The 27,717-nt window shown below is 35.7% G+C and overlaps 1 protein-coding gene across 1 annotated transcript in view; it reads left to right on the forward strand.

Annotated features, from left to right (window-relative positions):
• The window catches only part of CTNNA2 (catenin alpha 2), a 1,049,805-nt gene that overhangs the window by 210,405 nt on the left and 811,683 nt on the right, over positions 1-27,717 (forward strand). The window contains exon 3 of the mRNA XM_012742713.2: positions 8,652-8,847. Within this exon, the coding sequence (XP_012598167.2) occupies positions 8,652-8,847 (196 nt within the window). The remainder of the gene's footprint in view (positions 1-8,651; positions 8,848-27,717) is intronic.

A 27,717-nucleotide genomic window follows, 5' to 3' on the forward strand; every position in this document is an offset into this window, starting at 1 on the left:
AAGATGAATGTAAGCATAGATAAGGAGCCAAGATTGAGATGAATATGGTAATAATAACCATCAAATCATACATCTTCTAGCAGGTACCATAAATTTAAGTTAAACTTTTTTGAAGACAGTGCAAAAAGGAAATCTTAATTTATTATATAATTTATTATCCATAAAATAAAATCAAACCAATATTTAAGAAGAAGCATCAATATCCTTGGTACTGAAATCATACAGAAATTTCTCTATGTAATATGAGGAACATTATCTCATCAATAACCTTAGAGTTATTGTGACATTCTATCACACTGTGCAGTAATACCCATTGAGGTAAGAGGTATCACACTAAGTAAAAACATTTCTACCAGTGTCCAGTGTAATATTATTTTTCTCTTTGCTCATCTGCTTTAATTTAGAGTGGTTGATATTTTGTATAGGTGTAGAGAAAGAGATCGACTAAATGTCCTTCACGCAAAGTAAATGCTGTTTCTCTCAGACAAGATTTTGGATGGCCATGATCTAAACCACACTCCATAGAGGTTATGAAAAATGGAGTTCCTCTATGTAGATATTTAAATATGAAACATTATATCTTAATAAAGAATGGAGAAAATATTAGTTTTGCATTCCCTAAGAAAAAGTGAGTTTCTTCTGAAGAACATATGCCTAAAGAGAAGGCTACCCTACTTCCTCTTAGCTGATAGACACTACTGAAATACTTCCCAGGAAGTGTGTTTGAATCACTTCTTACCTACAAGATAAATGGGTGATCCAGTGCCTAAATGTTCTACTCCATAACTTGTAGTCACAGAAAGTTTATCCTAGAAAATTTTCATACAGGTATGACTGGCTATTCAACGTGGCCATAAAAATATCTTAACACTCAGTTGTAGAATATGTATCTTGGGGTTTATTTTTTGAATTCTACTTCTTGGATTTATATTCTCCAAGATCAAGTATTGGAGAAATGTATACCAAAGCAACTGAGTTAGAAGGCTTGCCTCATGACCTTAAGTTAAGGGTGAGTCTACAAAAAATAACTTAAATGTAAGACATTAATTATAGTCTTTCTTTATAGCAATAACTAATTAGTACCAGGGTAGACCTATCTTAGATTAAATAATAAAACCATATCTTCAAGGTTTAAGAATTCTGGCCTTCCTGGTCTCAGTATCAGTAGGCATGTGTGTTACATGGTTAGTACAAGGTTAGTATCAGATAACTGGGAGAAAATTTCAAACAAAAAGAGACGGACTAATTTGGGGGGATTTTCCCCCCTCTCTATATTATTAATGCATCATTAAAAGATAATTGTTTCAGATTCTGACTTTTAAAGATATTCAAGCATCAATAACTGTGGTTCTTATGATTTATTTCTTTTTATCTAAAATGGAGTATATAATTGTGTTTGGTTGAAATGACCAGTTCAACAAGAGATCCTAGTGCAGTAGGATATGGAAGTTTTACTTTCATTATTAATGAGCTTGAAATAAGTCTGTATTATCACCTGCTTTTGCTCTAGAACTTCTCTAACTTTGCCATTCTGTTCTTCTCTTCAATGTGTACAACATACATATACCTTAAATCTCATAGAGATTCTGCTCTAGGAAATAACTGCTAATAGAGTATACTTGAAGGTAAGTATATATCTTTTCGTATATTTTAAGAGGAAAAGACACAAGCCATATTTGTGTTTAGTGTATAATTGCTAAATGGATGAAATCAGGTTGCCATGGAAGAATAATTGAAAGAAAGTAGCTTTTTGACTTATTACTTGGCAGTTAACTTTTAACTGGTCATTAAAACCTGAATTAAGATTTCTCCTGAGGTTTGACATTATCAAATATATTGCCATTTGAGGATTTAAGCCATTCCTATTTTAAGTAGTAATAGTTTTCCTCTTTAAGGAATTTCTAATTTTTTTAATTTTAATTTTTTTAAGTTGTGGCAGCAATCAAGCCCTCTCTTGCGTTACGTGAGTAATCATGAAAAATGAACTACTTTAGAGCAGCACAGCAGTAGAATTCACAAAGACTTACTACTCATGTTGCAAAGTGCCTGAGTCTTTAGGCATCTAACAAAATGATGCCCAAGTTATCCTTTTTATTTGCAGCTCTTGGTTCTCCTTTATTGATGTTTCTGGGGAGCTGAAAGAATTGCTTAATTCACTTCATTCACATCTATATACTTTGACCTTTCAAAGTTCCTTGCGATTGCTTGATAGAGGAGATTGCCTTCCCACTAAGAGTCAGTGAATCGATTCATCAGCAAGTTGTTTTTGAGGACTCAAGATGTGTCATGGCCCCTAAAATGGGAGGAAGAGTTTACCTGTTAGAAGTCACTGATTTCTCTCTTACTTTCTTTCGCTTTAGCTAGACTCCTGGAGAAATGATTCTGAAAGTAAAGTCAATAATCCATATAAATCATAATATCATATGATGAATGCAAAATGCCCTAGTCCGGACCTACCTGATCAGATCTATAGATCAGGTCCAGCAATTTGTTTTCTACATGCATATGTGACTTTGTAAATTTGGAAAACTAGTATGCTAGAATTTAGTGCTTCTCAGATTTCGATGTGCATAATATGCATGACCTATGAGTAGGTCTCGGGTGGGGCCTGAAATTCTACATTTCTAAAAGCCCAGGTGACACTGGTGCTTAAAAGAGCTCATTTGGATTATCAGTGTTCTAAAAATATGCAGTTGACTGCCACATGGGTAAGGCTTGGACAAATTACACTGTTACTGTTTTGGAGAAGGTGTGATAGAGTTGCAAAGACAAAGTGCCTTGGTGCTCTCACTATTGCTTATTATTGTTTTGAAGAAAGAGGTATTTAATTTCTATTGCGCTTTTAGGTCCTAGAAGCAGATCAAGTAGAAGAGACCTACCTAGTCAGATAGACAAATGGCCTTGTACTAGCACACATAGCAAGAAAGAAAAACGAATGAAATGGAACTGGCCACCATACTATTGCTGTTGTGCAGGAATAATGGGACGACTCACCTACTCGCAGGTCTACCCCAGCCTGGGTCCCAGTTATATACTCAGATCACACAATCAACATATCTGAAAATGATGGTGCCCATCCTCTGGCTGTTGCTGAGCTTTTCCACTGGCCAGGGGTCACTGTGACCATTATTAGATCAAGGTCCTAGGGCCCTTTACCACTTGTAGTCTTATCTGTGACCTGCAGAATTTCTTCTCTTCTTTAATGATTAGATGGGAGATTGAGAACATATTTGGGATAGGGCTAGAGAAAAGTTGAGTATCTTCCTACTGTGAGGTATGGGAGCCTGCAGAGAGGGTATGTTCAAGATTTAGAGGGATGTTGACGTAGATAATGAAAGAGTCTGGAGGGTGTGATCAGAAGATTAGTTAGAGGGGTGTGGTAGCAGCAGGCCTTTCCTGGTGTAGGAGGGAGAGAGATAAAGATGGGTACAGAGAGAAGTGAGTTTGGTGGTAGATAATGTATGTCTTTTTTCAAGCTATATGAGTTTGGAGATGGAAAAGATTATTGCTAAGAGAATTAGCCAGGAGATATTTCTAAGAGGAAATGGAATTGAGTCAACAGCACTAAATATGGCAGAGTGGTAAGATAAGATAAAAATAATTTGATTTTGCCAACCTATTAATTACTTCAGTGAGAGATCAGTTTAAGAGGACTCTGCTACAGGAGATGCGGGATGAGAGCAAAATTTCAGTAGGCTGAGAGATGAATGGAAAGAGGAAATGGACCCTTTAAACATATGCTTCTCTTTTTAAAAAATTGGCAGTGACTAATGAAATCCAAATTCCCTAGCTTGGCTTTTAAAGCCTTTCAAAGTTTCATTCCACCACATCTATCTAACCTTTCTTTCTTTCTTTTTTAAAAAAATTTCAGAATATTAAGGGAGTACAAATGTTTTGGTTACATGGATTGCTTTTGTACTGCTTGAGACAAAGTTATAAATGTGCCCATCACCCAGATAGTGTACATCGTACCCATTAGGTTTGATTTCACCCATTCCCTTTTCCCCCTTCCCAGCTGCTTGATTTCCCTTGAGTTTTACCTCCATCTGTGCACATGAGTGCTATTCTGTTAGTCCCAATTTCCGTATCATTGATAGGTTAGCCTTATTCTCAGGTAAGACTGGTCACCTTACTGCCTTGGAAAACATCAAATCCATTTTTACATGTGTCAACATTCATGCTATTCCTACTAGTCTCTGTTGCTGGGACTTTGCATTTTTTCCTACTGTACAAAAAATGTGCTTGTAGATTGATAGAGAAGAAAACAGTTTGTGGATCTTGAATGATTTTTGCCTTGGGTGAAAGTTGAGAGTGGGGATTAGAGAGAATCCCTGCTGTGGGCTGAGGGAGGCATAACGTTCAACCAGAGATTTCCACAGAATAAACCATTTCTTAAAAGACTGCTAATTAGCATTTAACTAGGCACTTAAAAGTCTGCAAATACCCTCTACCAAGAGCTAATGTCAGTCTGGGTGTCAAACCTTAGGCACAGATCCTAGAACTCCAGCAATAGGCCCACCTGTGTGGCTATTGCCTTTTGATCAGAATGTTTCCTGCTACTCTGACCTCTAAGGCATCCAGTCATGGATCCAACTACATTCTTATCCAGAAGCCGACTGCACCGTTGATAAGAATTGATCATTTTCATACTCTCCAAACTAACTTGAGAGGTGGTGAATAGATCTGTGGGTCCAAGTCATGGTTTTCTTCATAAAAAACTTTTTGATTCTTCATCTGTAGTATGTCTTTGTTCTTCATGAGTGACCAACAACTTCCTTTATTCTTCTTTGTTTTACCCTTGGAAGACCCCTGTTACATAGGACCCTAAGATCTATCATTTGTCTAGTTACAAGGTTTTTGAAATATTTTTGTCCTTCTTTTACTCTCAGAATACACAAAAATCCCTGACGTGTTGGTTCAATCTGAGACTCTTAAACACATCAGCTGCCATAGGGCATTGCAGGAAAGTAGGATATAATAGTTGGTTAACATTTCACTAACATTGATAAATATACCTTAAGCTATCTAAATATTGCCCTGTATGAAAGGCAACCAGTAGGATACACATAAATGTAGTGAGACAAATGTGGAGAATAAATACATTTTAAAATTATTTTATCCTTTAATAGGCTCTGATTCAGTTAGAAGATAAAACAAGATAAGATTACTGAGTTCTAAAGTTCCAAAGTTACAGTATAGAGTACAAGAATCATGTAGGCTTTAGTTTCCCTTGAGCCATGTGAAATTGAGGAAGTTATTTTTTTCTACCCATGGTGTTTTGCTAGGCTGTATTTCTTCACCTGTAAAATACCAGGATAGAACTGAAGCAGATGAATCCTAACTTTAATATAGGCATAGCTCAAGAAGAATAAAGGTGTATAACATCAAGGTGAAAATGGCAGATTCAAGTGGGAAAAAAGGCACATGTACCATAGTGTAGACAGGGGTCCTCAAACTTTTTAAACAGGGGGACAGTTCACTGTCACTCAGACGGTTGGAGGGCCGTTAGTGAGTGTGGTGCACATTCCACACATGCGCACTATGGGCCTGGGAAGAGTCGGCTGCTAAGCAGGACAGGCAGCTGTGGCGAAAACACCTGGCAAGCTGGATAAATGTCCTTGGCGCCCGAGGGCCTTAGTTTGAGGATGCCTGGTGTAGAGTGTAATAGATTCTTATAGGGTGGTGAGAGAATATGCATGGCTAATAGGAGAATGGGACTGAATCACAGAATTGCATAGTGAGGGCTAGCCTGAGGACACCCAGGAGTAGTTTAACCCTAAAAAGATACACTCTCACTTTCTCACCTGTTATTGGATCTAAACTACTTTTGTTATTGCTACTCATTTTATATACTGATCAAAAAACTATAAGAGTCCTGAATATTTACATCCTAAATAATCCTTCTCTAATTTACTAAAGGCTTTTTACATTTACCGTAAAATAAGAACTGAACTGAGTGAGGTGAAATTTTCTTAGCTTTTTTGCTGATATACTATGTAAATATCTGGAATGCTAATTATAGAATAAACTGGGCAGAAATGACATCTTGTCAACCTTAAGTCTTTCCATCCAAGAATATGATATGTCTGTCTGTCGTTTAGGTCCCACCTTTTATGCTCCTCATGAATATGTTATCATTTTTCTCCATACAATATTTTACATGTTACGTTATGGATATCTCTGATCATAGCAGATTATGGTTATTGTGAATGGAATATTTAAAACCATATTTCTCCTTGGTTACTGCTCTTCTGGTAGATTTTTATTGTTCATCTAGTATTTAACCACCTTGCTTTTTGTTCTAATAGTAGTTCTAATTGCTTGTCTTTTAATTTTTTTTTTGCGTTTTCTTGAGAATCATATTCTCTGTAAGTAATGTTATAATTTAATGTCTACCTTTCTAATATTTATGTCTCTTCTTTCTTTTTCTTATCTAGTTAATTGACTTTGTACTCCAGTGAAACACTGAATAGCAGTGGAGTGTGTTGACAACTGTTTATTTAATGCTAAACTGATTAAGACGTGAGCCTTTATGGAGGTCCATCCCTTTCTTTCTGTTCTTCTCTCTTTCCTCCCTTCATGCTCTTCCACCTGGGAGTAAATGAGAGCTTTTACTAAAAGAGGATTGCTTTGCTTCTTATGTAGGTAATCACATTTTTCTTAGGAACTTCCTGGAGATGTTCAACATTTTCTTTTCCACACAACTGATACTTGGCTTGTTATTAGCATTACCTAAAGTGTGGGAATACAGTAATGCATCATGAGATAACAGAGGAATGGAAGAGCTGAAATGTTTTTCCCTCTGTAGAAAATGAACTCACGACATAGTCAAGTAGCTATTTTGGTAGATTCACTATCCGCTTCGACTTCTTAAAAATGTCAGTTTACATAAGATCAACAGCTCCCTCCTCCCTCTATTTTTTTTCTAATTTGTGAACTCTAAAAAATTAGATCACAAAACTACTCAGAATTATGTATAAAATGAGAATTAATGAGATTTCTATGAAAATAGGGAACATTTTCCTGTGATGAAAAAAGCATAGCCTAAATTGAGGTTTTAGAATGGATGTTGTGTTTGTTAAAGGAGCTTATGTGCTTGTTTGCAGGTATTGGCTGTTTTGGGCAGTGGAGGTTCTTGGAAGAGTAGTGTGTCAATGTGTTAGAGTAACTCCTCATTAGGGAGAACATTCCTTCTTGCACCTCAGAAAAGCAATCCTTGTGACAAGCTGTCTATTTCCTAATGGTTGCCTTGTCGTGGGTGGAACTGAAAACACTACATTGTGTTTCCCACTACATACACATTTTACAGCTAACCCACCATTATCTGCCATTCTTATTTTTAATGATTTTACCCTTCTTGTCTATCTAGTGTGTGTACTTAAATGTCCTTATACTCTCTCTTATGTTCACTGTACCTGTAATAATTTTTTTAGCAATCAAAAGAGAGCTGAATATGACATATTCCAACACTGCATTAACCATTTCTTAAGCATTGGCTGTCCCTGTATTCGTCATTTTAGTTCACATATATTCAATACTTTGTTTCTTTTGGTATTATCTCTTGCCCTATAAGGTGGCCATTAATTGTGACTTTGACTAATCAGTTTGCTTGCTCTGGGATTTGGAGTAAACCTCAAAAGCCACAGCATTTGGAACTTTTCTGTGGACTGGCTTTCTTGATAACCTCGAAGAAAATCTTTAGTTTGCTAAACAAAATAAATGTCAATGAAAATAAAGCACGGGCCTGACATTCTTATGAACCTGATTTAAAAAAAATACAGCTATAAACATGACTGGCAACTTTTGCTGAACAGAATATGGAGCAGTTGCATTCATTTCCCTTCCAAACTTCTTGGTGGCAGAAAATAAAGGTTTGAGCATCCATAGGAGAGAACAAGTTGATTGAAAGATATTAAAAGCTTTGTTAGCAAATTAAATAGCTCTAGATACAGTGCTAAAAAAAGTTTGGCAGTTGAGATATATGTCCAAATTATGATACATAGAAAAGAAGTGATAATAAATGCAAATCTAATTTTGATTCTGGAAACTTTAGCTGATTAACATTGAGCTTGAATCATTTAGTCCTCTCACATCAAATTTGCCATTTTATTTTTATAAGATGAAATCAGAAATAGCAAAAATCTTCTCAAGTCCTTGGAAAGTAACACATACATATTGGGTATTGACCGCCCACTATATTAATTGCTCATTCATCTCTGCCCTGACTTATGTAGCTCAGGACTGGATATGGGTTCTCCCAACTTAATGCTTAGAGGCAGTTCCACATTTGCTTTGCTTTTCTTGCCTCCCCAAGGCTGATTACTCCCAGGAGCACTGTACTTGTCAATCTGTGAAAATGAGTGAACTGGAAAATTTGAGCCACTGGCAAGTCTACTGTTTCTACTTATTCATATGCTCTTGGTTTTTCTACAGGAAATAAATAATGGCTGATTTATTTGTGTGCCAATCCATATACTCCCACAGTTTTCCTTAGGAGGCTATGTGATGAAACTGTGTGATGTGCACTCATGATCTAATAATGAAATCTCATGATCTAATACACATGGGATATTTAGAAATTATGAGATGATAACATGATATTTCTGGACAGTTTTACAGAGTAGTTTTACAGTTTTTCTTTTATATTTAAGGTGACGACACTTGTCAACACAAGCAACAAAGGTCCATCTGGTAAGAAGAAAGGGAGGTCAAAGAAAGCCCATGTGCTGGCTGCATCTGTAGAACAAGCCACTCAGAACTTTCTGGAAAAGGGTGAGCAGATCGCTAAGGAGAGTCAAGATCTCAAAGAAGAGTTGGTGGCTGCTGTAGAGGATGTTCGCAAACAAGGTAGGCAGGAGAATCTTGTTCAAGAGGGATGTATATTGATGTGCAAACAATGGATTTTTTATCTAGAATCAGTGGATCTTCATTTAAAAGAATAGTCTTATTTTCTTCCTCTCTATCTATACTTGTCATTTTTAATGTTTGCTGGACTTAGGTGCACAAATAGAGATATTTTTTATTGTTGCAGTATAGCAGCAGATATTCCATGCCTGCTGTTACTTCAAAATCTTCCAAGTTGTTTTCCCTTCATAGATGAAATACAGACATATGTCTAACTCAGGCTTTAGGGAGGATGGGATGGAAGATCTTGTTCTTATGGAGTTATGGGAAACTCAAGATTTGAAGGATGAAGGGAGAAAAGAATGTAAAGTAGCATAAGAAAATTATTGTTGTTTCCTATGATTCCCAGATTTTTATACTTTCAGTCCACAGCTTTCCTCACAAAGCTAGCTAGCGATAGGTGGATCAATTACCAGTCTATTTAGCTAGCTGTCATACTGTTTATTTAGCATTTTAAAATTTTTATTTGTAGTAAAATACAAAATATAAAATCATAAACTATTTTTAAGTGTACAGTTCAGTGGTGTTAAGTGTATTCCCATCATTGATCAGCCAATCTCTATAACCTATTCATCTTGCAAAACTGAAACTCTATACCCATTAAACAACTCCGCGTAACCCCTCCTTTGAAGCCCCAGCAATCACTACTTTCTTCTTCTATGAGTTTTACTACTCCAAATACATCATATAAGTGGAATCATATGTATTAGTATTAATAATTTTGTGACTGGCTTATTCCACTTAACATAATATCTTCAAGGTTCATACACATTGTAGCATGTGTCAAAATTTCCTTCCTTCTTAGACCTGAATAATATTTCATGGTATATATATATATATATATATATATATATATCACATTTTGTTTATTCATTCATCCATCCGTGGACATTTGGGTTGATTTAATTTTTTGCCTCTTGTGAATAATGCTACCGTGAACATAGATTTAAAAATATCTCTTTGATACCATGCTGTCAGTTTTTTTGGATATATACCCAGAAGTGGTATTGCTAGATCATATCGTAAGTACATTTTTAATTTTTGAGGAACCTCCATGCTATTTTTCATAGTGGCTGCATCATTTTACACTCCCACTAACACTGTACAGGGCTGCAATTTCTCTATATCCTCAACAACACTTGTTTTGTTTTGGGTTTTTTGATAGTAGCTATCATAATTGGTGTAAGATGATATCTCATTGTCTATTTTGATTTACATTTGCCTAATAATTAGCTATGTTAAGCATCTTTTCATATGCTTCTATGTATTAGTATATCTTCTTTGAAATATACGTGTCAAGTCCTTTGTCCATTTTTTAGTCAAGCTATTTAGTTTTGTTGTTGTTGAGTTTGCTATATATTCTGGATATTGATACCTTGTCAGATAGTGATTTGCAAATATTTGCTCCCTTTCCATAGGTTACCTTTTTGTTTAGTTGTGTTCTTTGACACACAGAATTTTAAAATCTTCATATGGTTCTACTTGGCATCTTTAGTTGAAAGTTCTAAGGGCCATGAAATCATAACAGACACCTACTCTGCAATTCAGTCTCCCTCCTACATTTCCTATTTTGGAGAATGCCACACAAATTATCCAGTTGCACGTTGCATAAATGTTAGTATCACTCTGTTACTTCTCTTTCCTTCCAAATACAGTCTATTATAAAGTTTCATAGATCTTAATTCCTAAATATCTGTTTAAGGGACCACTTCTTGCCTCAGTTATCCAAAAGCACTATGTTTGCCTGCCCCAGGGCCTTTATACATACTGCCCCCTTTCACATAGTTCAGGATGATTCATTCTGCACATCTCAACTCAAAGAATACCTTTTCAGAAAAACTTTCTCTGACACTCTGATAATACTTTTTCATGGATCTTTTTCTTGTCATTTTTCATGAGATAATTCAATATTGGTGAGGTGACTTTATTTCCTGCCACACTATAAATTCATGAAGGCAGAGACTAGTCCATCTCTCTTTTGCTGATCATTGGTTTGCAATGCCTACTACTCAAAAGATTTCCTTAAATATTTGTTGAATGAATGAATGAATAAGTGAATGAGTGGTCTTTTCCTGTTCTTCTTGGAAACCTACTATTTTTTCAATTCAAAGCTGGGTATTTTCACTACCTGGAAATATCAACCCATCTTCTATACCGGCATCCACTAGTCTTTGTGCTGCCATCTTCTTCCTCAACCTATTCTAACCCCAAAAGATAATTTCATTTATATCACCATAACTTAAATTGCTACTTTAATTTGAAATTTTAAATGTATCATATTTCAACTAGATGAATGGAGTATATTTGTGCATGTATTTTGGTAACTTGAAACCTCCTAAGTTTTCAAGCAAGTGCATTGGAACACTGATACTACTTCTGAATTGCAGGTGGACAGCTGTTTGTTTCTATGCATCTGTAGCTTGGATAGTTGGTTTGGGTTTTATTGGTTTTTTTCTTTTTCTTTAGGTTGACTGGCATATAATAAACTTAACATATTGAAAGTTTACAGTTTGATAAGTTTTGACAAATGTGTACATCCATAAAACTATCTTTGCAGTCAAGATAGCATGGTGGAGAGGGATTTGATGGCTTCTGAGCTTCTTTCTCGAAGCACTTATGTTTTATGGTGAGAAATTTTCCTGTTTAGTTTCAACAACCCTTTTTAGGATTTCCTTCTTTTTTTTCTTATAAGTTAGTTTTCATACATGCTACAGGAATTAATGTTTCAGTTGTTTTGAAGCTTATATGAAATGGTGTTTCTGTGGGAATAATATGATAATCAACATAGTTCTTGGCCAGCCTGTTTTAGGAGTATTAGAGTAAGAAATTTCTAAAGATGGTAATTTAGGACAGCTAACAGTGGTTGCTCTTCTATATTTAGAAATAGAGAAGATTAGAAATTTAAAATTTAAATTTCCTCTATTTCTCATTACAGAAAAATTATGCATCAGAAATTATGCCCATGTGTAACCTGTATAAAGTTCAACTTCCACATGTTCCTTTTTCTGAACAGTGTCAAATTCAAGGAAACATTACTGTCATAAGCAAAATAGCAACAACAAAAATTATGGTAAAAGCCTTTACAATTCTCTTTGGTTTCTTTCACTCTCCAATAGCTCCCCTCCACTTTTAATGCTTGTCAGGTGTGAGTGGTGCCTCTCCTCTCTGACAACAAAATTGTTGGTCTCTTATTTGATATTGGTGCCCACAATTTCTCTTATCGCCTTTCTTTTCCTTATCTAACTCAGCTCCTTATTATGTAATGTCTTTATTTTATCTGGCTTTACCCAATTTTCCTGTTTACCCATTACTAAGATTTTATTCACCGATGAGAGGCTGAGCTGATTTTCAGAGAAAGGTGGGGAGAAAGGAGCTTGAAGGGAAGGAGTGTAGAGTAGGGCAAGGTATTCAGTTATTGAAAACTTTAGAACAATGTACCTTTCCTTCTAAAATAGAAATCTGTCTTCAATCTGGAACATGATATTCATGGAATAGCATGGAATTATGGAAACACTAGAACCAATAACCTCCTTTAAAGTGTCTTCAACATCTATACATGGCTTATTTACTAAGTGATGTATACTTTTGAAACTAAATCTATTACTTTTACTCTTGCATTGTTTTTACTTTTTTAAAATCAAACTTTCAAGTAGTATTGTCACATTTTTTTTTATTTTCAGCATGAGTAAATGTCAGAAATTTTCATATTGTGCATGTCCATTTTCAGATTTTTAATATAGAATAATTTATTGTTTTTCTTTTGAAGTTTCACAATATTTATGATTATAAATACTATAATCTGGAAAGATTATAGATGAAATTATCTATTTAACTATGTTATTTTTGTATCTCATATGGTTAAAATTAGTATTGTTTGGATTTCTTTATTATTTAAAAAATACATTATCTTTTTTAAACGTAGGCTGCCTGCCAGATTTTAAAAAGTGCTCAGTATGAGTGGTGACTATATTTTTACCCCCGAATATTCTAGTAAAAGATTTCCCTATATCTGTAAAAAAAAAGGCCTTGAGTAGGCTTATGATAGCATTTATATTTAAAACAAGTAACAAAAATAAATTATCAAGAGATATTATTGTAGTCAAAACTTAGAACTCTTACGTTTAGACTTGGGTAAAGACAGAATATCTGTGTGTGTGTGTGTGTGTGTTTCTGTCTGTTTTAAACATAACTAAAGTAATTGGATATATGTATATTACTTTTCTAAGTTTAAGCTTCATCAGGATAGAACAATGATGTGTATCTATTTCTTTCAACTTCTAAAGCACCCAGCTTGGTTCTCTAGCACATGGCAGGTGATATTTAGAAAGGAGGCTTTCTTGTGAAATCAGTGAAGCATAGGCAGTTTGGTTAAGATATCCAATTTCTAATCTTGCTTTGGCAAATAACTAGATTATTTAAGCTAAATCACTTAGCCACTTTCAGCCTCAGTTTCTCCATTTTTCAAATATAGGCAATTGTTGTGTTTACCTCAGTGGATTGTTTTACTAAGTGAGGTCACAGGGATTACAAAAATACTTAACTGTTATATAGAAGTTAGAGTAGATTTATTAAATCGATCTGTATTACCTATGGCAATAGCTCTACTTCCCATTATTGAGCAATCCTGGCCTCTTCCAAGCAGCATGCTGGAGAGCTGAATCAGCATCTGTGAGTCTTCCTGAAAAGAACTAAATAGCTCAGTGTGGCTTAGAGCTGGTGATGGTTGTAAGTGGTGCCAACTGTGAGTGGATAGTTGTACATCTCATGAACCATATATAGAAAAGCTTCTTGGAAATGAGGAATGACAAGGGAGTTATTACAGTCCTGCCTTGCTGGTGAAGCTCTGGACCAAGGAAAATGTGGGACAGAGAATGTTAGAATGTTTTTGGTGTTTACCACCAAGATATTCCTGAAATGAAAAAATCTTTCTGGACTATGCACTAGGGTTCTCAACCTTTCATTAATATGAGAATTGTCTGGGAAGATTTTGAAATTCTGATGTCCAGGCATTGCCCCTTGTCAATTAAACCAGAATCTCTGAAGTGGGACCCAGGCATCAAGTTTTTAAAGCTCTCAGGTTATTCCATTGGAGAGCTAATTTAGAAGAGGTGAACTAATCCAGCTTTTGCCCATCAGCCCCATTTGGATGACTCAGCCATCCATGTTAGTCAGCTAGTGTTTCACATTAGGCAGCTGATGACAGTCAGTCATTATACAAGGTTTATAAGCTTGTAGTTTATTTAGAGGTAGCTAGGTGAGACTTATTTGGATAAATAACCTAATTTATTCTATATTCTATATTAATATACTATGGATAGATATATCCTATGCTAAATGTTGTATTACTAAGCCTTTCTGTAGGTACTCAGGTAATATGTGTTAACTATATACTAGGCAGTCAAATCTACAAGGCAGTTAAACATTTAAGGAAAGAGGTGACATTTAAATTGAACCTGATTAAAAAGCTTCTGCACAGCCAAAGAAACTGTCATGAGAGCAAACAGACAACCCATAGAATGGGAGAAAATTTTCGCAAGCTACACATCTGATAAAGGGCTGATAACTAGAATCTATTTAGAACTCAGGAAAATCAGCAAGAAAAAGTCAAACAACCCTATCAAAAAATAGGCAAAGGACATGAACAGAAACTTCTCCAAAGAAGACAGAATAATGGCCAACAAGCATATGAAAAAATGCTCAACATCTCTAATCATCAGGGAAATCCATGTTGGCATGGATGCAGAGAGATAGGAACACTCCTACACTGCTGGTGGAACTGCAAACTAGTTCAACCTCTCTGGAAAGCAATATGGAGATACCTTAAAGTGATACAAGTAGATCTACCATTTGATCCAGCAATTCCACTACTTGGCATCTACCCAAAAGATGAAAAGTCACTTTATGAAAAAAACACCTGCACTCGATTATTTATAGCAGCACAACTCACAATTGCAAAGTTGTGGAAACAACCCAAGTGCCCATCAATTCATGAGTGGACTAATAAAATATGGTATATGTATACCATGGAGTACTATTCAGCTTTAAGAAACAATGGTGATATAGCATCTCTTGTATATTCCTGGATAGAGCTGAAACCCATTCTACTAAGTGAAGTATCTCAAGAATGGAAAAACAAGCACCACATGTACTCACCAGCAAATTGGTATTAATGGATCAACACCTCAGTGGACATATAGGAATAACATTTATCGGGTGTTGGGCAGGTGGAAGGGGGAGGAGGAGATGGGTATATACAACCACAATGAGTGAGATGTGCAACATTTGGGGGATGGTCATGCTTGAGGCTCTGTCTCGAAGGGGGATGGGGGGCATAGGCAATATATGTAACCTTAACACTTGTACCCCCATGATACATTAAAATAAAAAAAAAATTGTAAAGAATAGTGGGATACATATTTCAGTTTACGTGACCTAATTTTAAAAGGCAAAGGACAAGAATGATGTTGATAATTGGGGGATGGATAAAGAAGCCCTGATTTGATGAGAAATTTCATATTGAGGTACAGTTAAAGATATAAGATGATGGGAAAGGAACAAATTGAGAAGAGTTCAAGAATTAGGCTGGGTATAGATAACATGATGAAAGGAAGGAAGGAAGGAAGGAAGGAAGGAAGGAAGGAAGGAAGGAAGGAAGGAAGGAAGGAAGGAAGGAAGGAAGGAAGGAAGGAAGGAAGGAAGGAAGGGAGGAAAGAAGAGAGGGAGGGAGGAAAGACGAAAGCTAGCTGGTTGGTGGCTACCCATGTAAGTGATATTTTAGACAGGTTAATATGGCAACCTCATGGAAGGCTGACTGAATCAGAGAAAGACTGGACCAAGACAGATTGCTTAGGTATGATTGAATAGCAGGGGAAACAAAACACAACACAGTACTTTGAGGGTCCAGGATTGAAGTGGTGGCAATGGGAACAGAAATAAGGAACTAAATGTCACAGGCATTGCAAAAAAGAATAAAAGATTTGCCACTTTATTGAATAGAAAAGATAAGAATCAAAATTTGTTTTATGTTATTGGCCCAGGGCAACTTAATTGGGAAGGCTTAAAGGGTGATAGGGGCGGGGGAGAGAGTACAGTTTTGATTTCAAACTGATGAATGAGGAGGACTGCCTAGCAGATGGTTAATGCTTTGGGAATGGAACTTTGGGGACAGAGAGAAACTTGAAAGTCTTTCAAGTTGATAAATGAAGCTTTCAGAGATAGGACTTTCTTTAAGTACCTGCCAATAGGTAGAGAAGAATAAAGGGATAAAGGTATAGTTTTGGAAGTAAGGCCAAAGTAGGATTAGAAAATGAAATAGAAATAAATTAGAGAGGGAAAGCATGCACTGAAATGTGTCTAGAGAACAAAGACAGTACAGAATCTGGAAATCCAAGGGAATAGGATATTTTGTAAAGGAGACAGTGATCAATCTAGACTCTAGAACATTTTTGTAACCATGTGAAATTCTTCTGAGGTTGTAGAGGATGGAAAATGAGAAAATGCTTTGGATTTTGATAGAAAGGTATCATTAATTATACTAAAATATGTTTTCAGAAAGCTAAAAGGGCAATAGCTAAATAAAAGAAAGGAATAGATGCTGAAAGAACAAAATAGGTGGTAAAGTAATTGTTGTAGGCTGGAAAGCTAACCAGACCTCTGGTCATCATTACAGTACATATTGCATGGATTTCTTTTTGCTTTTGCATAGTCTAGTACTCAACTGAGGGTCCATGTTTTATTTCTTTGTCTCTATCTTTGGAGCGTTGTACAATGCTTGCATATAGTGAGCACTTAAGGCATACTTCAGAAGATCGTCACAGAGTGAAAGAAGAGAAATAGAAGAGTAATGGAGAAACATTAATGGCTAGCAAAGAATATAATCATTTGCTTGCTTTCTTAGTTTTTCCAGAATAAATAAGTGTCAGACCATATATGAAGAGAGGGAGCCATAATTGTAGATACAAAGGAAAGAGGCTCAGGCTTGCGTGAAGTGATGCTGAAGGGACATTTCTTTATCTAGAAAGCAGGTAGGGAGGAGAGAGATCCCTAACAATGTTTTGTAGGAAACAAGCCACAACAGATTGGATGAAATGACCTCAATTATTTTGAACAAAGGTGGAGGTGGTTTTAATGGACCATGGATATTTGATCACTGTTGGAGTTGTTTTTATGTTTTTTTCTGTTACTGGCATTTGTGTGGGTCTCCCCTACATTTTTAAAAGATTTTATTTATTGAATACAGCTGACTATTACTCTCCATGCAGCTGAAAAGGCCAATTTATAATAGGCTTAATTGTTTAAGAATTTTTTATGCAATTTGTTTATTTGGTGTGTAACTGCATCTGCTGAAAATGGAATTCTCATGTATTGTATTTGTGAATCTCCTTCAATTTGAAATAGATTCAAAAGCTGTGCTTTGAAAGATAGGCACCCTTTTTCATGTTTGCTCAGTAAGCAGATCCATTTAGTGTTGTAACACAGTATTGGTTCTTTGCCATAGGACTTATAATCCACCCTTAAAACTTCTCCTCTGCCATCCTATTATTATATTTCCACATCCTCTTAAGCCATGGAGTGGTTGCTTAGATTTCTTAAATTCAGTTACAATAGCATTTTCAGATTGCCCAATCTCTGTCTGGGCAATTACAAATCAAAACAATTAAGACATGACCCTGCCATCAAGATGTGTCAGGCCAGGGTGTAGACAGAGAGATATATAGCGCTAACTCAAAATTAAGGGGGAGCTCATGGAGCAAAGTGACAAGGAGGTACAGATGAAAGAGGTGGCTTCTTCATGCCATCATTTCCTAAATCAAAGAGATGGCCAAGGCATTCCTTGCACATGCAGTCTTTTGTTTTGTCTGTTTTGACATAACTTCAAATATGAAACCATGTGGTAATATTACTGGTTGAGTTCCATTATTTTATTTTTACCTAATCAATGTTTATTGAGTAAAAACAATAACCAATGGGCTAAGACACAGAGTACAAGACTGAGAAAAAGTAACAGAGTGTGAGAAAGGCATCCCTCATGTCTCTGAGAAGAGATGAACTTGAACCTTCTGATGGCCTGATGGCTCACTCCTTCCTCACCTTCTTTGGTGGAGTGGTGTTGGTGGAATGAGCTGGTCCAACAAAAACTCCATCACTAACAGTGTGAACTCCTGAGCTGAGAGCTGGTCAGAGGCTATTTCCCTGACCAGGAAGCTCCCACCATCACAGAGTCCCACCCTTCCTCCTCCAGCTGCCCTATTTATATGTAAAACACACAGTGCAGGGAGGGTGGAGTGTCCTCTCTCCTGCAGCTCTTTCCACAGGGGTCAACTTCTCTAAGGGGCACTTCTGGCTGCTGCCTGACTCCCCTTGTATGTATAGTACATTAGTTACTGTGTTCTACTTTGGGCTTCTATTAGTCTTAGGGTGAGATTTCACTCCTCTGCAGAGGGGGCAGGTCTCCATTGAAGGGGAAGAAAAGAATGCCAAAACAGAAAGGGATTTAAGAGGCAAATCTTAGGCAAGAATTGGAAAGAGAATTTATTTCTCTCTCTGAGTTTCATTTCTTTGAGCTTGGACTTTGCTGAGTGTATATCAGTTACTTTTTTAAATGATACCATTCAAGTAATATAATAAAGGGCATGTGTACTAGAGCCAGCAAAGGCAGACTTTGAAGTTGGAATAGTGGGTGTTTTTCTTCAGGGTAGTAATGTAACCAAGCCTAGGATCTAGTGACGTTCCACTGTGGCCACATGTTGCTGCTCACTGCCCCCCTCTTGATGCCTCCTCCTCTTCCTTATAGAAGCTTCCATTTACAAGTGTTTCTCAGAGTGAAGTACAGACCACCTATTTTAGAATACCCTGGATGAGGCTGGGAGGAGTCCCTAAAAATTCAAATTCCTAGGCTTAGCCCTAACTCTAGATTCAGTATATCTGGAGTGACCCTGGAAATTTTTATTTCTAGATTGTACTCCAGTGAATCTTACACTTCAAAAGTTTGAGAATCACTAGTAGCCTAAATTTAATACATCATGATGGACATCATCTTTAATTAGTTTAGGTCTTGTTTTCCTACTGAAAAGGATGCTATCCTGGAATGAAATTAATTTTCAGAAGCTTTAACATCAAAAGTTTAAAAAAATACAAAAAAAATCTAGTGATACATAGGTAAAAAGAGGTTTGATGTGAAAATATCATGAAGAAAAAAATGTATAAATGTGAAAATGTCATATACCTCAGGATTCACTTTAATGTAAATTTTAACATTTGCAGTAGTTTCAACGGTTGCATATTTTATTAAATAAAATATATTTTCATGCCAAAGTTTGCATTAGTTGAGGACCTAGGAGCATTTCAAGCCACGCGGAGCCCTGTGCGCGGCTCTTGTTGTGAGAGATTGGAAGATAATGGCAGATTATTCTTTCACCTGTGCTCTCTTTCTGGAGCCCTTGGCTTTTGAAAATGCTTTATCTTTCAGCAAGAATAACAGCAACCATAGCTCCCATTTATTGATGGCCACTCCATTTGTAAGATAATTTGAATATATTCCCTCAAAGTCATTCTATTTGTTGTTTGAAGTATTATTATCCATATTTTGTATAATATGACACTGATAGTGTTCTCCATGTGCATTGACTAAATAACCCTACAAATATTTTTTTAGTATCTACCATACACAGGCACTATTGTGGGTGCTGGGGATACAGAATAAAGAAAACACATATTCCCTGCCTAGAGGGGCATTACATTTTGAGATGACACAGACAAGTAAGTAATATCTTAATAATCAGGGTGATGATATCAGGCTATAGAAGTACAATTTAAATGAAACGTCCAAAAGCATGAAAAAGAATACATGAAAGAGAATTGGTAAGCTGAACTTAATATAAAAAATTAAAACTTTCGCTCTGTGAAAGACAAAGCCAAGAGAATTAATACAAAGCATAGAATGGGAGAAAATATTCATAAGTTACATATCTGATGAAGGACTTATATCCATAACATACAAAGAACTATTAAAATTCAACAAGATAATGAACATGCCAATAAAAAAAATGGGTGAAAGATCTGAACAGACACCTCAACAAAGAAAATATACAGATGGAAAGTAAACATAAGGAACAATGTTCAACACCATTTGTGACTGAGGACATGCAGATTAAACAACAAGGGATTTTACTGTGTACCTATTAGAATCACTAAAATCCCCCAAACTGACAATACTAAATGCTGGCAAGATATAGAGTAAAAGGAGCTTTTACTCATTTGGATGTAAGAGGAATACAGCCACTTTGAATGACAGTGTAGCAGTTTTTTAAAATAAAACTAAAAATAGAATTATCTTACAACCCAGTAATCATAATCCTAGGTATTTATCCCACTGATTTGAAAACTTGTATCTGCATGACATCACCTAACCCTATTCCATTTTTTGAAATAAAGTTTTCATTTTAGAATACTTTCAGATTTACAGAAAATTTGCAAAGATAGTACAAAAAGTTATTGCATACCCCATACCCAGTTTCCCTGATAATTAACATCCAACATTTTTGTACATTTGTCACAATTGATGGATCAATATTGATAGATTATTAATTGAGCATAGCACTATAGTAAAGAAAAATTATAAACATTTTTGCTGATATACTTAGCAAAAATGGCAAGAACACACACAGTGTGAATGATGAACTATTCTTACTCTTAAGCTGACTTGCAAAGAATGGTAAATTATACATCTGTATGAATAAAAATCAGAAATCTAGTTTAGAAGATTGCCAATTCAGGACTGTTTCCTTTAATACTCTTTATTGAGGTCTAAACTTGTCATTCTAAGTAAAGCCGTTCTTGCCTTCACAGAAAATATTTAAAGAGGCATACTAGGATATACAAAACACAGAAAGAAAAAAATTCATGGAAAAGAAAAAAGACAGATAAGGTCGGAGACACAAGAGGAGCCAGGAAAGTGGCTAATGAGCATATACTTTAAGGCTTAGGCATCTGGTACAGACCTTTCCACAGGAAGCTCGTGCTGGGTGGACTTGGCTTTGCAGAGGATCCAGGTTCAAATTCCAACTGTGCGGTTTTTATGGTGTCCATGCCTTGTGACTTGAGCAAGTCACTTATCCTCTCTGCTCTAGTGTTTTCATGAGTTCAGTGGGGCTCATCCTATGTACACTCCCAGGACTGTTATGAAGAGCAGATGACAGGATACATGTGAAGTGTTCAGCAACAGACCTAGCAACTGCAGGCTAAAAATCCTGGTGGTCATCACCTTTATCATTGCCATCATTGTTGTTATTCTTGCTACAACTGGGCAACAGATTGGGCTCTTATGCTTGCTAATAGATCAGTTGTAAAGTTAATGACAATATGATATTTTTAATCATAAAATAAAATGATCTTTCAGGTAGATCTTGAAATCACCTCAATTTCATTTGTAATTCACCTGTTTTAAGGAAAATTCCTTATACAGAACATCAGATTCCATCCATACCTGAAAGAATATATTTGTTATTATCATATAATGATAAAGAAACCTGGTTATCAAGCATTTCCTCTCCAATGGCTAAGTCTATAATTCAATAAAAAATGCATATGACATAAACATCTTGAATAAAAATAGGATAAGATTGTTCAAGATGAAGCTGATTCACTGATGCATCTCTAATTATGATATATGTCAGAGATTTGATGCAAACCAGGCAGTCTTCATTAGCTTCTGAAACTGAGAGTGACTGAGCATGCTTCTAGATGGAACTCTGCTTTTGAAATGAAAATAAATGGGGCAAGGCAAAAGCATCTGAAACAACGCTGAATCTTGCTAAGTGCATGCTAATGAAAGATCCCAGAAGACCAGACCTCTAGAGTGACATATAAGCAAGATGGAAAAACCAGACCTTACAATAAATTATGGAGATGTTACCTTGGCCTTGCAGGGCTAAGGAGATATCTCAATCATTAGAAGCTGATATTGGGCTTCCTGTTATTAATAAAATAGAGAGAAATGGACAAATATCTCAAAGAAAAAGAAGTCAAGCTCTGTAAGATAATTTAAAGAGGTTTATTCTGAGCCAAATATGGGAATCATGGCTTGGAGCCATGTCCAAGAAGCCTTGAGCAAGGGGACTCGCTTGGGTGGGTTGCAGTTTGGTTTTATACATTTCAGGGAGACAGGAATTACAGGTAAAGCCATAAATCAATACATGGAAGGTATACATTGGTTTGGCCCCAAAAAGATAGGACATCTCAAAGTTGGAGGTGGGGTTATAGGTTATAGATGGGTTTAAAGACTCTTTGACTTGTAATTAGTTAAAGTAATGAAGCTTTGTCTAGAGGCTTGGAATGTTTTAAGTTAAGATAAAGAAGTCTGTTAATCAGAGACAAGCTATGGTCATATATATGTTGTATAAATTGAGGACCTGCAGGTTTGTCTTGTATAGCGTTAGGTCTATTAATGAGTTACAAAGGATGTCTCCAAGAAGGGAGGGGGCATGGTGAGGCAGGTCTGACTTCCCTTCTCATGGCCAGCAAATGGGTTTTAGGGTATCCCCTTGGCCAAGAGGGTGTCCATTTAGTCATCCAGTGTTGGGGGGAGTGGTTAATATTTTATTTTAGTTCACAGATAGGATAGGTAGGAGGCAAAGTACCCATTTTTAAATGGAGAGTTAAAATGCTTAACAATTATGCCTCCTCTTGTATTGTCATGATTTTAAAAAGAATGAAGAGTTGCTTCTCTCAAAGGCTGGTCCCTCTACTGGAGCTCTTGGTCAATTAGCCTGCTGCCTTTTGGAGGACTCTGCTTGGGTAATCACCCTAACCTCAAATGATAAGTTTCTTCCTTTCTACTGGAGCAGTCCAAACATCATGCCAACATGTTATACATTAAAACAAAGAAAAAACTTACCTGATTGTAAACCCCCTCCAACAACTGCCCCATTTTGGTGCGTCTTTTAATCAAAACGTTCCCAAGAATAATCTGTGCTCACACATTTATGTTCCATACTTCACAGTCAGTTACTTTCTCTTTGTTGTACAATATAATTTATGCAAAACAATACAACATGAAGAATAACAAGAATACCATTGTACAGATCCCTCTGCTTAAGAAGTAAAACCTTGCTAATGCAGTGGAAGCTGTGATGCTTGCTCCTCAATCTGTATTTCCTTCCCTCTCTCTTCCCACTGCCCATCCTTGGCCACGGAATCACAGTCCTGAATTTGGTGACCATATTTCCTATGCATTTTCCCCATGATTTTATTATGAAAATGTTTGAACATACAGCAAAGTTAGAAAAATTTTACAAGGGAATGCCTGTACCTGTAAAACCACCATCTAAATCTGCTGTTAACACTTTGCTCTACTTGCTCTATCACAAATGTATTTCCGATAAGTTTTTAAAATAAATTTGCTGCTTATAAATGGTCACTTTCTCATCCATACCATTCTGGTTCTCAGGGTCACCAATCCATGCAACCTGCTTTTCTGAGTCATTGGATTCAACTGTTGGTCACATCTGGGCATTTTTCTCTCCAAATTTTTTCTTAACCTCTTAATAGTATCTCATACAGTTGAGTACTCACCTCTCACCCCCGGTCACCCCCCTTTCTTGCCTCTCTTGGATTCTGCAATACCACCTTTTCCTCATATCTCTTTCTGGTCTCACATCTTTTTGGAATTCTAAATATTAGAATTTCCAGGGCTCTGACCTGGAGTTTCTTTTCTTTCTTTTCCTATTAATCATTTAACTCTATATACCAAAAATTCTAAAATTTCTACTTCTGGGCCTTGGCTGTAGATATATCTATTTAATATTGTCCCAATATTTTTATCCCCTACTTAAGGTATGGAACTAACAACTCAGTTGCTTAAGTCAATAGTACTAGAGTTGTACTCTATTCTTTTTCCCCCCTTTTTCCTTGCATCCAAATCCAGAAGTTAATTTATCACCCAAGTTCCAAAGTACATATTAAATCTATTCTTTGTTCATTTGAAATGCCTATACATAGTTAAAAGTATATCTGTTTTTTTTTTTATTTTTTTTTCCTAAACTTCCACAACACAATGCAGTGTTCATGACCTTGCTTTTAGAAATAGGTTGCCTCTTGACTTTGAATTTCTCTTGGAAAACCTTGACCTACCAAATGGAGACTGTGGTGGTGTAGATGCTGAGGAGGGAGGTCCTCTATGGTTTTCCATGTGTGCTTCTTAGGGACAGTGGGGACTCAGTTTTGCCAAAAGACAAACACATGACCTGGTGTATGTCAGCCATTATTTGTCAGAATTTTTATTTGTCAAATAATAATGCCAGTCTCATCTAATCTGTAAGAATTTAAGAATTAGATAAATGCCAGATTCAATTTGAGAAAACATGAAGCATTTTCAAATTGAATATGTGAAAATTTGTTTCCTTTTAAAAACGTGATTTTTCCTTTATGAAACTAGAAGATAAGCTGAAAAGCTGTATATTTTAAGTAAATACTGAGAAAATTTTCCCATTGTTGGTCAAACCTATGTTTTAGGTTCATATTTCCTACCATTTCAATGTGTATGACCATCATCAGCATTTAACGAACTGTTGGCATGATTTATTTGAAGTTATACTTAAAAAAATTATTTTACGAACCCAAAGGTAGCTCAGATTTGGTGGTGCTATTAAGCCAATCTAGCCTTCAATTTTGAATTTCTGAAAATAACTAATATTATGTAAGTCAATCTCTTATTATTGAAATATTTTCAGTGTTTTTACCATTTCTCTTTGTACTTTTTGTGCTCTAGTGAGTGGAATAAAAAATTGTGTCAAATATTATCTTTTTAAAACACAAAAAGTATTTGATAGCATTGCCTTTTGAAAAGCTCTTAAAATGTGTACTGTATTTGAATGGGCTACAGTTTGTTGCTTCTTATAATAATTATGTTATAGTTCCCTGATGTAGATTCATATTAGAGTATTTAAGGGATAAAAGGTCAAAAGGATTAAATATTTACATTCATTAAAATATGATCTTTTAGTATAGGCAGAAAGGAAAGAAACTAATTGGTTTACTTCTGATTGTGGGCTTTATAAACTTACTGCTTTTGGTAATTTCTTAAATGTCACAGTTAAAAATATTGACTTATTTCTCAATGGGCTTCTATTGAAATAGCAGCACTCATCTACAATATTACCTAATAAATTTAAAATGTGGCCTTCCAATATAAATGTGACTATTATAACTAATATTTCTCTTTTCTATGCCAAAAGCTCTAAATAACAAGTGGTTGCTCTTGGTATAATAATCTCCTGAGAGATCCTATGTACTTTGTTTGTTTTTCTCAAGAAAAGCAAGGCAGGATAGCTTCATCACTAATTAAGCTATGTTCTCTGAGCAAGCCTACTTTTATCCCTGGTCTTAATTTCTCATCTAGGAAACAAAATCTTCAAATTGTGTGTTCTCTAATATCTTGTAATTTTAAAAAAGAAGGAGAAGAACTAAGACTGAATATGCTAAATCCTGTGTTGAATTTTGATTAGTCAACCCAATCAGAGTTTAAACCCCTGAGGAGCTTCCATTCTCATTGTGAAAGTAAGACAAGGGCCAGGAAAGACACAAGAAAACAAGTTAAGACACAAGAATTTTCAAGAAAAACACAGCCCTTCTTGCAGAAATTGCTCCTAGCTTTTTTATTTGAGCATTGGGAAACAGATCATGACATTGTTTAGGAGTCATGATCTGAGGACAGTGAGTAGATTTCATGATTTTTATTAGTTTTGTTTTCAATTCTGGATCAGATAGCTTTTGCATAGACTATTCTGGGGCTTAAGCAGCAAAGATTTTTAAAACATAATGGAAATAGTTTAAAGACAATTTATCTACTTCTTCTGGTGTTCAGGTGGGAATTTGTGAAAAATCAACATTATTTCAATTCATAGTTATATTTTAATTATGTTCTGTATAATTAAAATGAATATAATCACTAAAATATTTGAGAATCTTTTTTTCTAATCTTTATATCCACATACTCAGCTTTCAAAAAAAAGGTAAATTCTGAGCTTAATAATAATGATTTAAATTTAATTCTATTGAGGTGCGCTTGCTCATATCTTACATATCTATATGATTTTATATTGCTGATTTTGATTCCAAATGGGTATCTCCTATTCCAAGGGTGCCAGAGTATTTTAGAAGTACTTTCAGTGCCCAAATGAAACTTTTTTTTTAGGGTTAGCTATTAATTAACTAGAACTTTAATAAAAATGCTCTTGTTGCCGGGCGCGGTGGCTCACGCCTGTAATCCTAGCTCTCTGGGAGGCCGAGGCAGGCGGATTGCTCGAGGTCAGGAGTTCAAAACCAGCCTGAGCAAGAGCGAGACCCCGTCTCTACTATAAATAGAAAGAAATTAATTGGCCAACTAATATATATAGAAAAAATTAGCCGGGCATGGTGGCGCATGCCTGTAGTCCCAGCTACTTGGGAGGCTGAGGCAGGAGGATTGCTTGAGCCCAGGAGTTTGAGGTTGCTGTGAGCGAGGCTGACGCCAGGGCACTCACTCTAGCCTGGGCAACAAAGTGAGACTCTGTCTCAAAAAACAAAACAAAAAAAAAAAAAACCAAAAAACAAACAAAAAAATGCTCTTGTTCTAGAAGTCTGGGGTCTTATTCCAGTTTTTTTTATTACCTTCCAGATATTTAGAAATAGTTCTGTTATTTGACAGTTTTGTGATTGACAATGAAGATAATTTGATCTTCACATTTTATCTTTCCTTATTAATGAAGCCTATACCACTAATATTTTTAATCTGATTTTTTATAATCTTCAGTTTGCATTTATCTACAGTAAAATGAAGTTATAAACTCAAACCAGTTATTCCAGGTGAAGAATAAGATCAATGTTACAGTGTATGTCCTTGTTTTGTTGAATAATTCAACTTTATATTCATCTTGCACAGACTCTGATATTTTTCTTTCATGCAGCAGCAATTGGTTTGAATTTATTGCACACTTTGATCCCCAGCTTCTTTCTGTATAGCTTTTTCTCCATTGCCTTTTTCATCCAGAAAAAAATAACTGTTTTAGTGTTCATGATTTGTATGGTTTTCTTTTTCCACCTAGACTGTCAATATTGTCTGTTTATATCCTATCTTTCTCTTTTATTTCAGAGGGCATCACAAGGTAAAAGGTAGCACATGCATTAGAAGTATTAAACTACTTATTATTTCTTATATAGTTTTCTAACATCACTGCATAATGGCATCATTTTTCCATTCCTATGGTAGTCATCATCAAACAATATGATCTAGTAATACCATCTCTCTGTTTTATAATAAAGCCATCGTCACAGAGTAATATATTTTTTGATATGAAATGGAAGTTGAAAGTTGCATTGTTTGCTGACATTCTAAAGATGAGGAATTTGACTCCTAGAAATTTCCCATTAGATTCCACAACTCATTAGAGGAAGAATGGGCTAGAACATAGATTTTCAGGAATGATAGTCTTTCTCCTGTGTTGTTTAATGCAAAGTTAACAAATAGATGTAAGTTTTGTTTAAAATTTTTTGATGGCTGTGTGGTATGTGGAATGTATCAAGATAATAGCCTGCCCCTTCCATTCCCCTTTTCCCCATCAAGAATTGGAATAATGAAATGGGTCAAGGACAAATGGGCTGATGACATCCTTGGGAATACAGAGTTATACAGTTAGGTGATGATTATAGTGGGTCCACGTACAAGGGATGAAACAGCATATAACTTATATTCATATCACCAATTGCCACTTACCAGTGGGGAGAGAAAAATTCAGTGTTAATAGAAAATTGGAGCAGAATTAATTGAGTAACTTATAG

The sequence above is a fragment of the Microcebus murinus genome, chromosome 3 (genome assembly GCF_040939455.1).
Source record: "Microcebus murinus isolate Inina chromosome 3, M.murinus_Inina_mat1.0, whole genome shotgun sequence".
NCBI classification, from domain to species: domain Eukaryota; kingdom Metazoa; phylum Chordata; class Mammalia; order Primates; family Cheirogaleidae; genus Microcebus; species Microcebus murinus.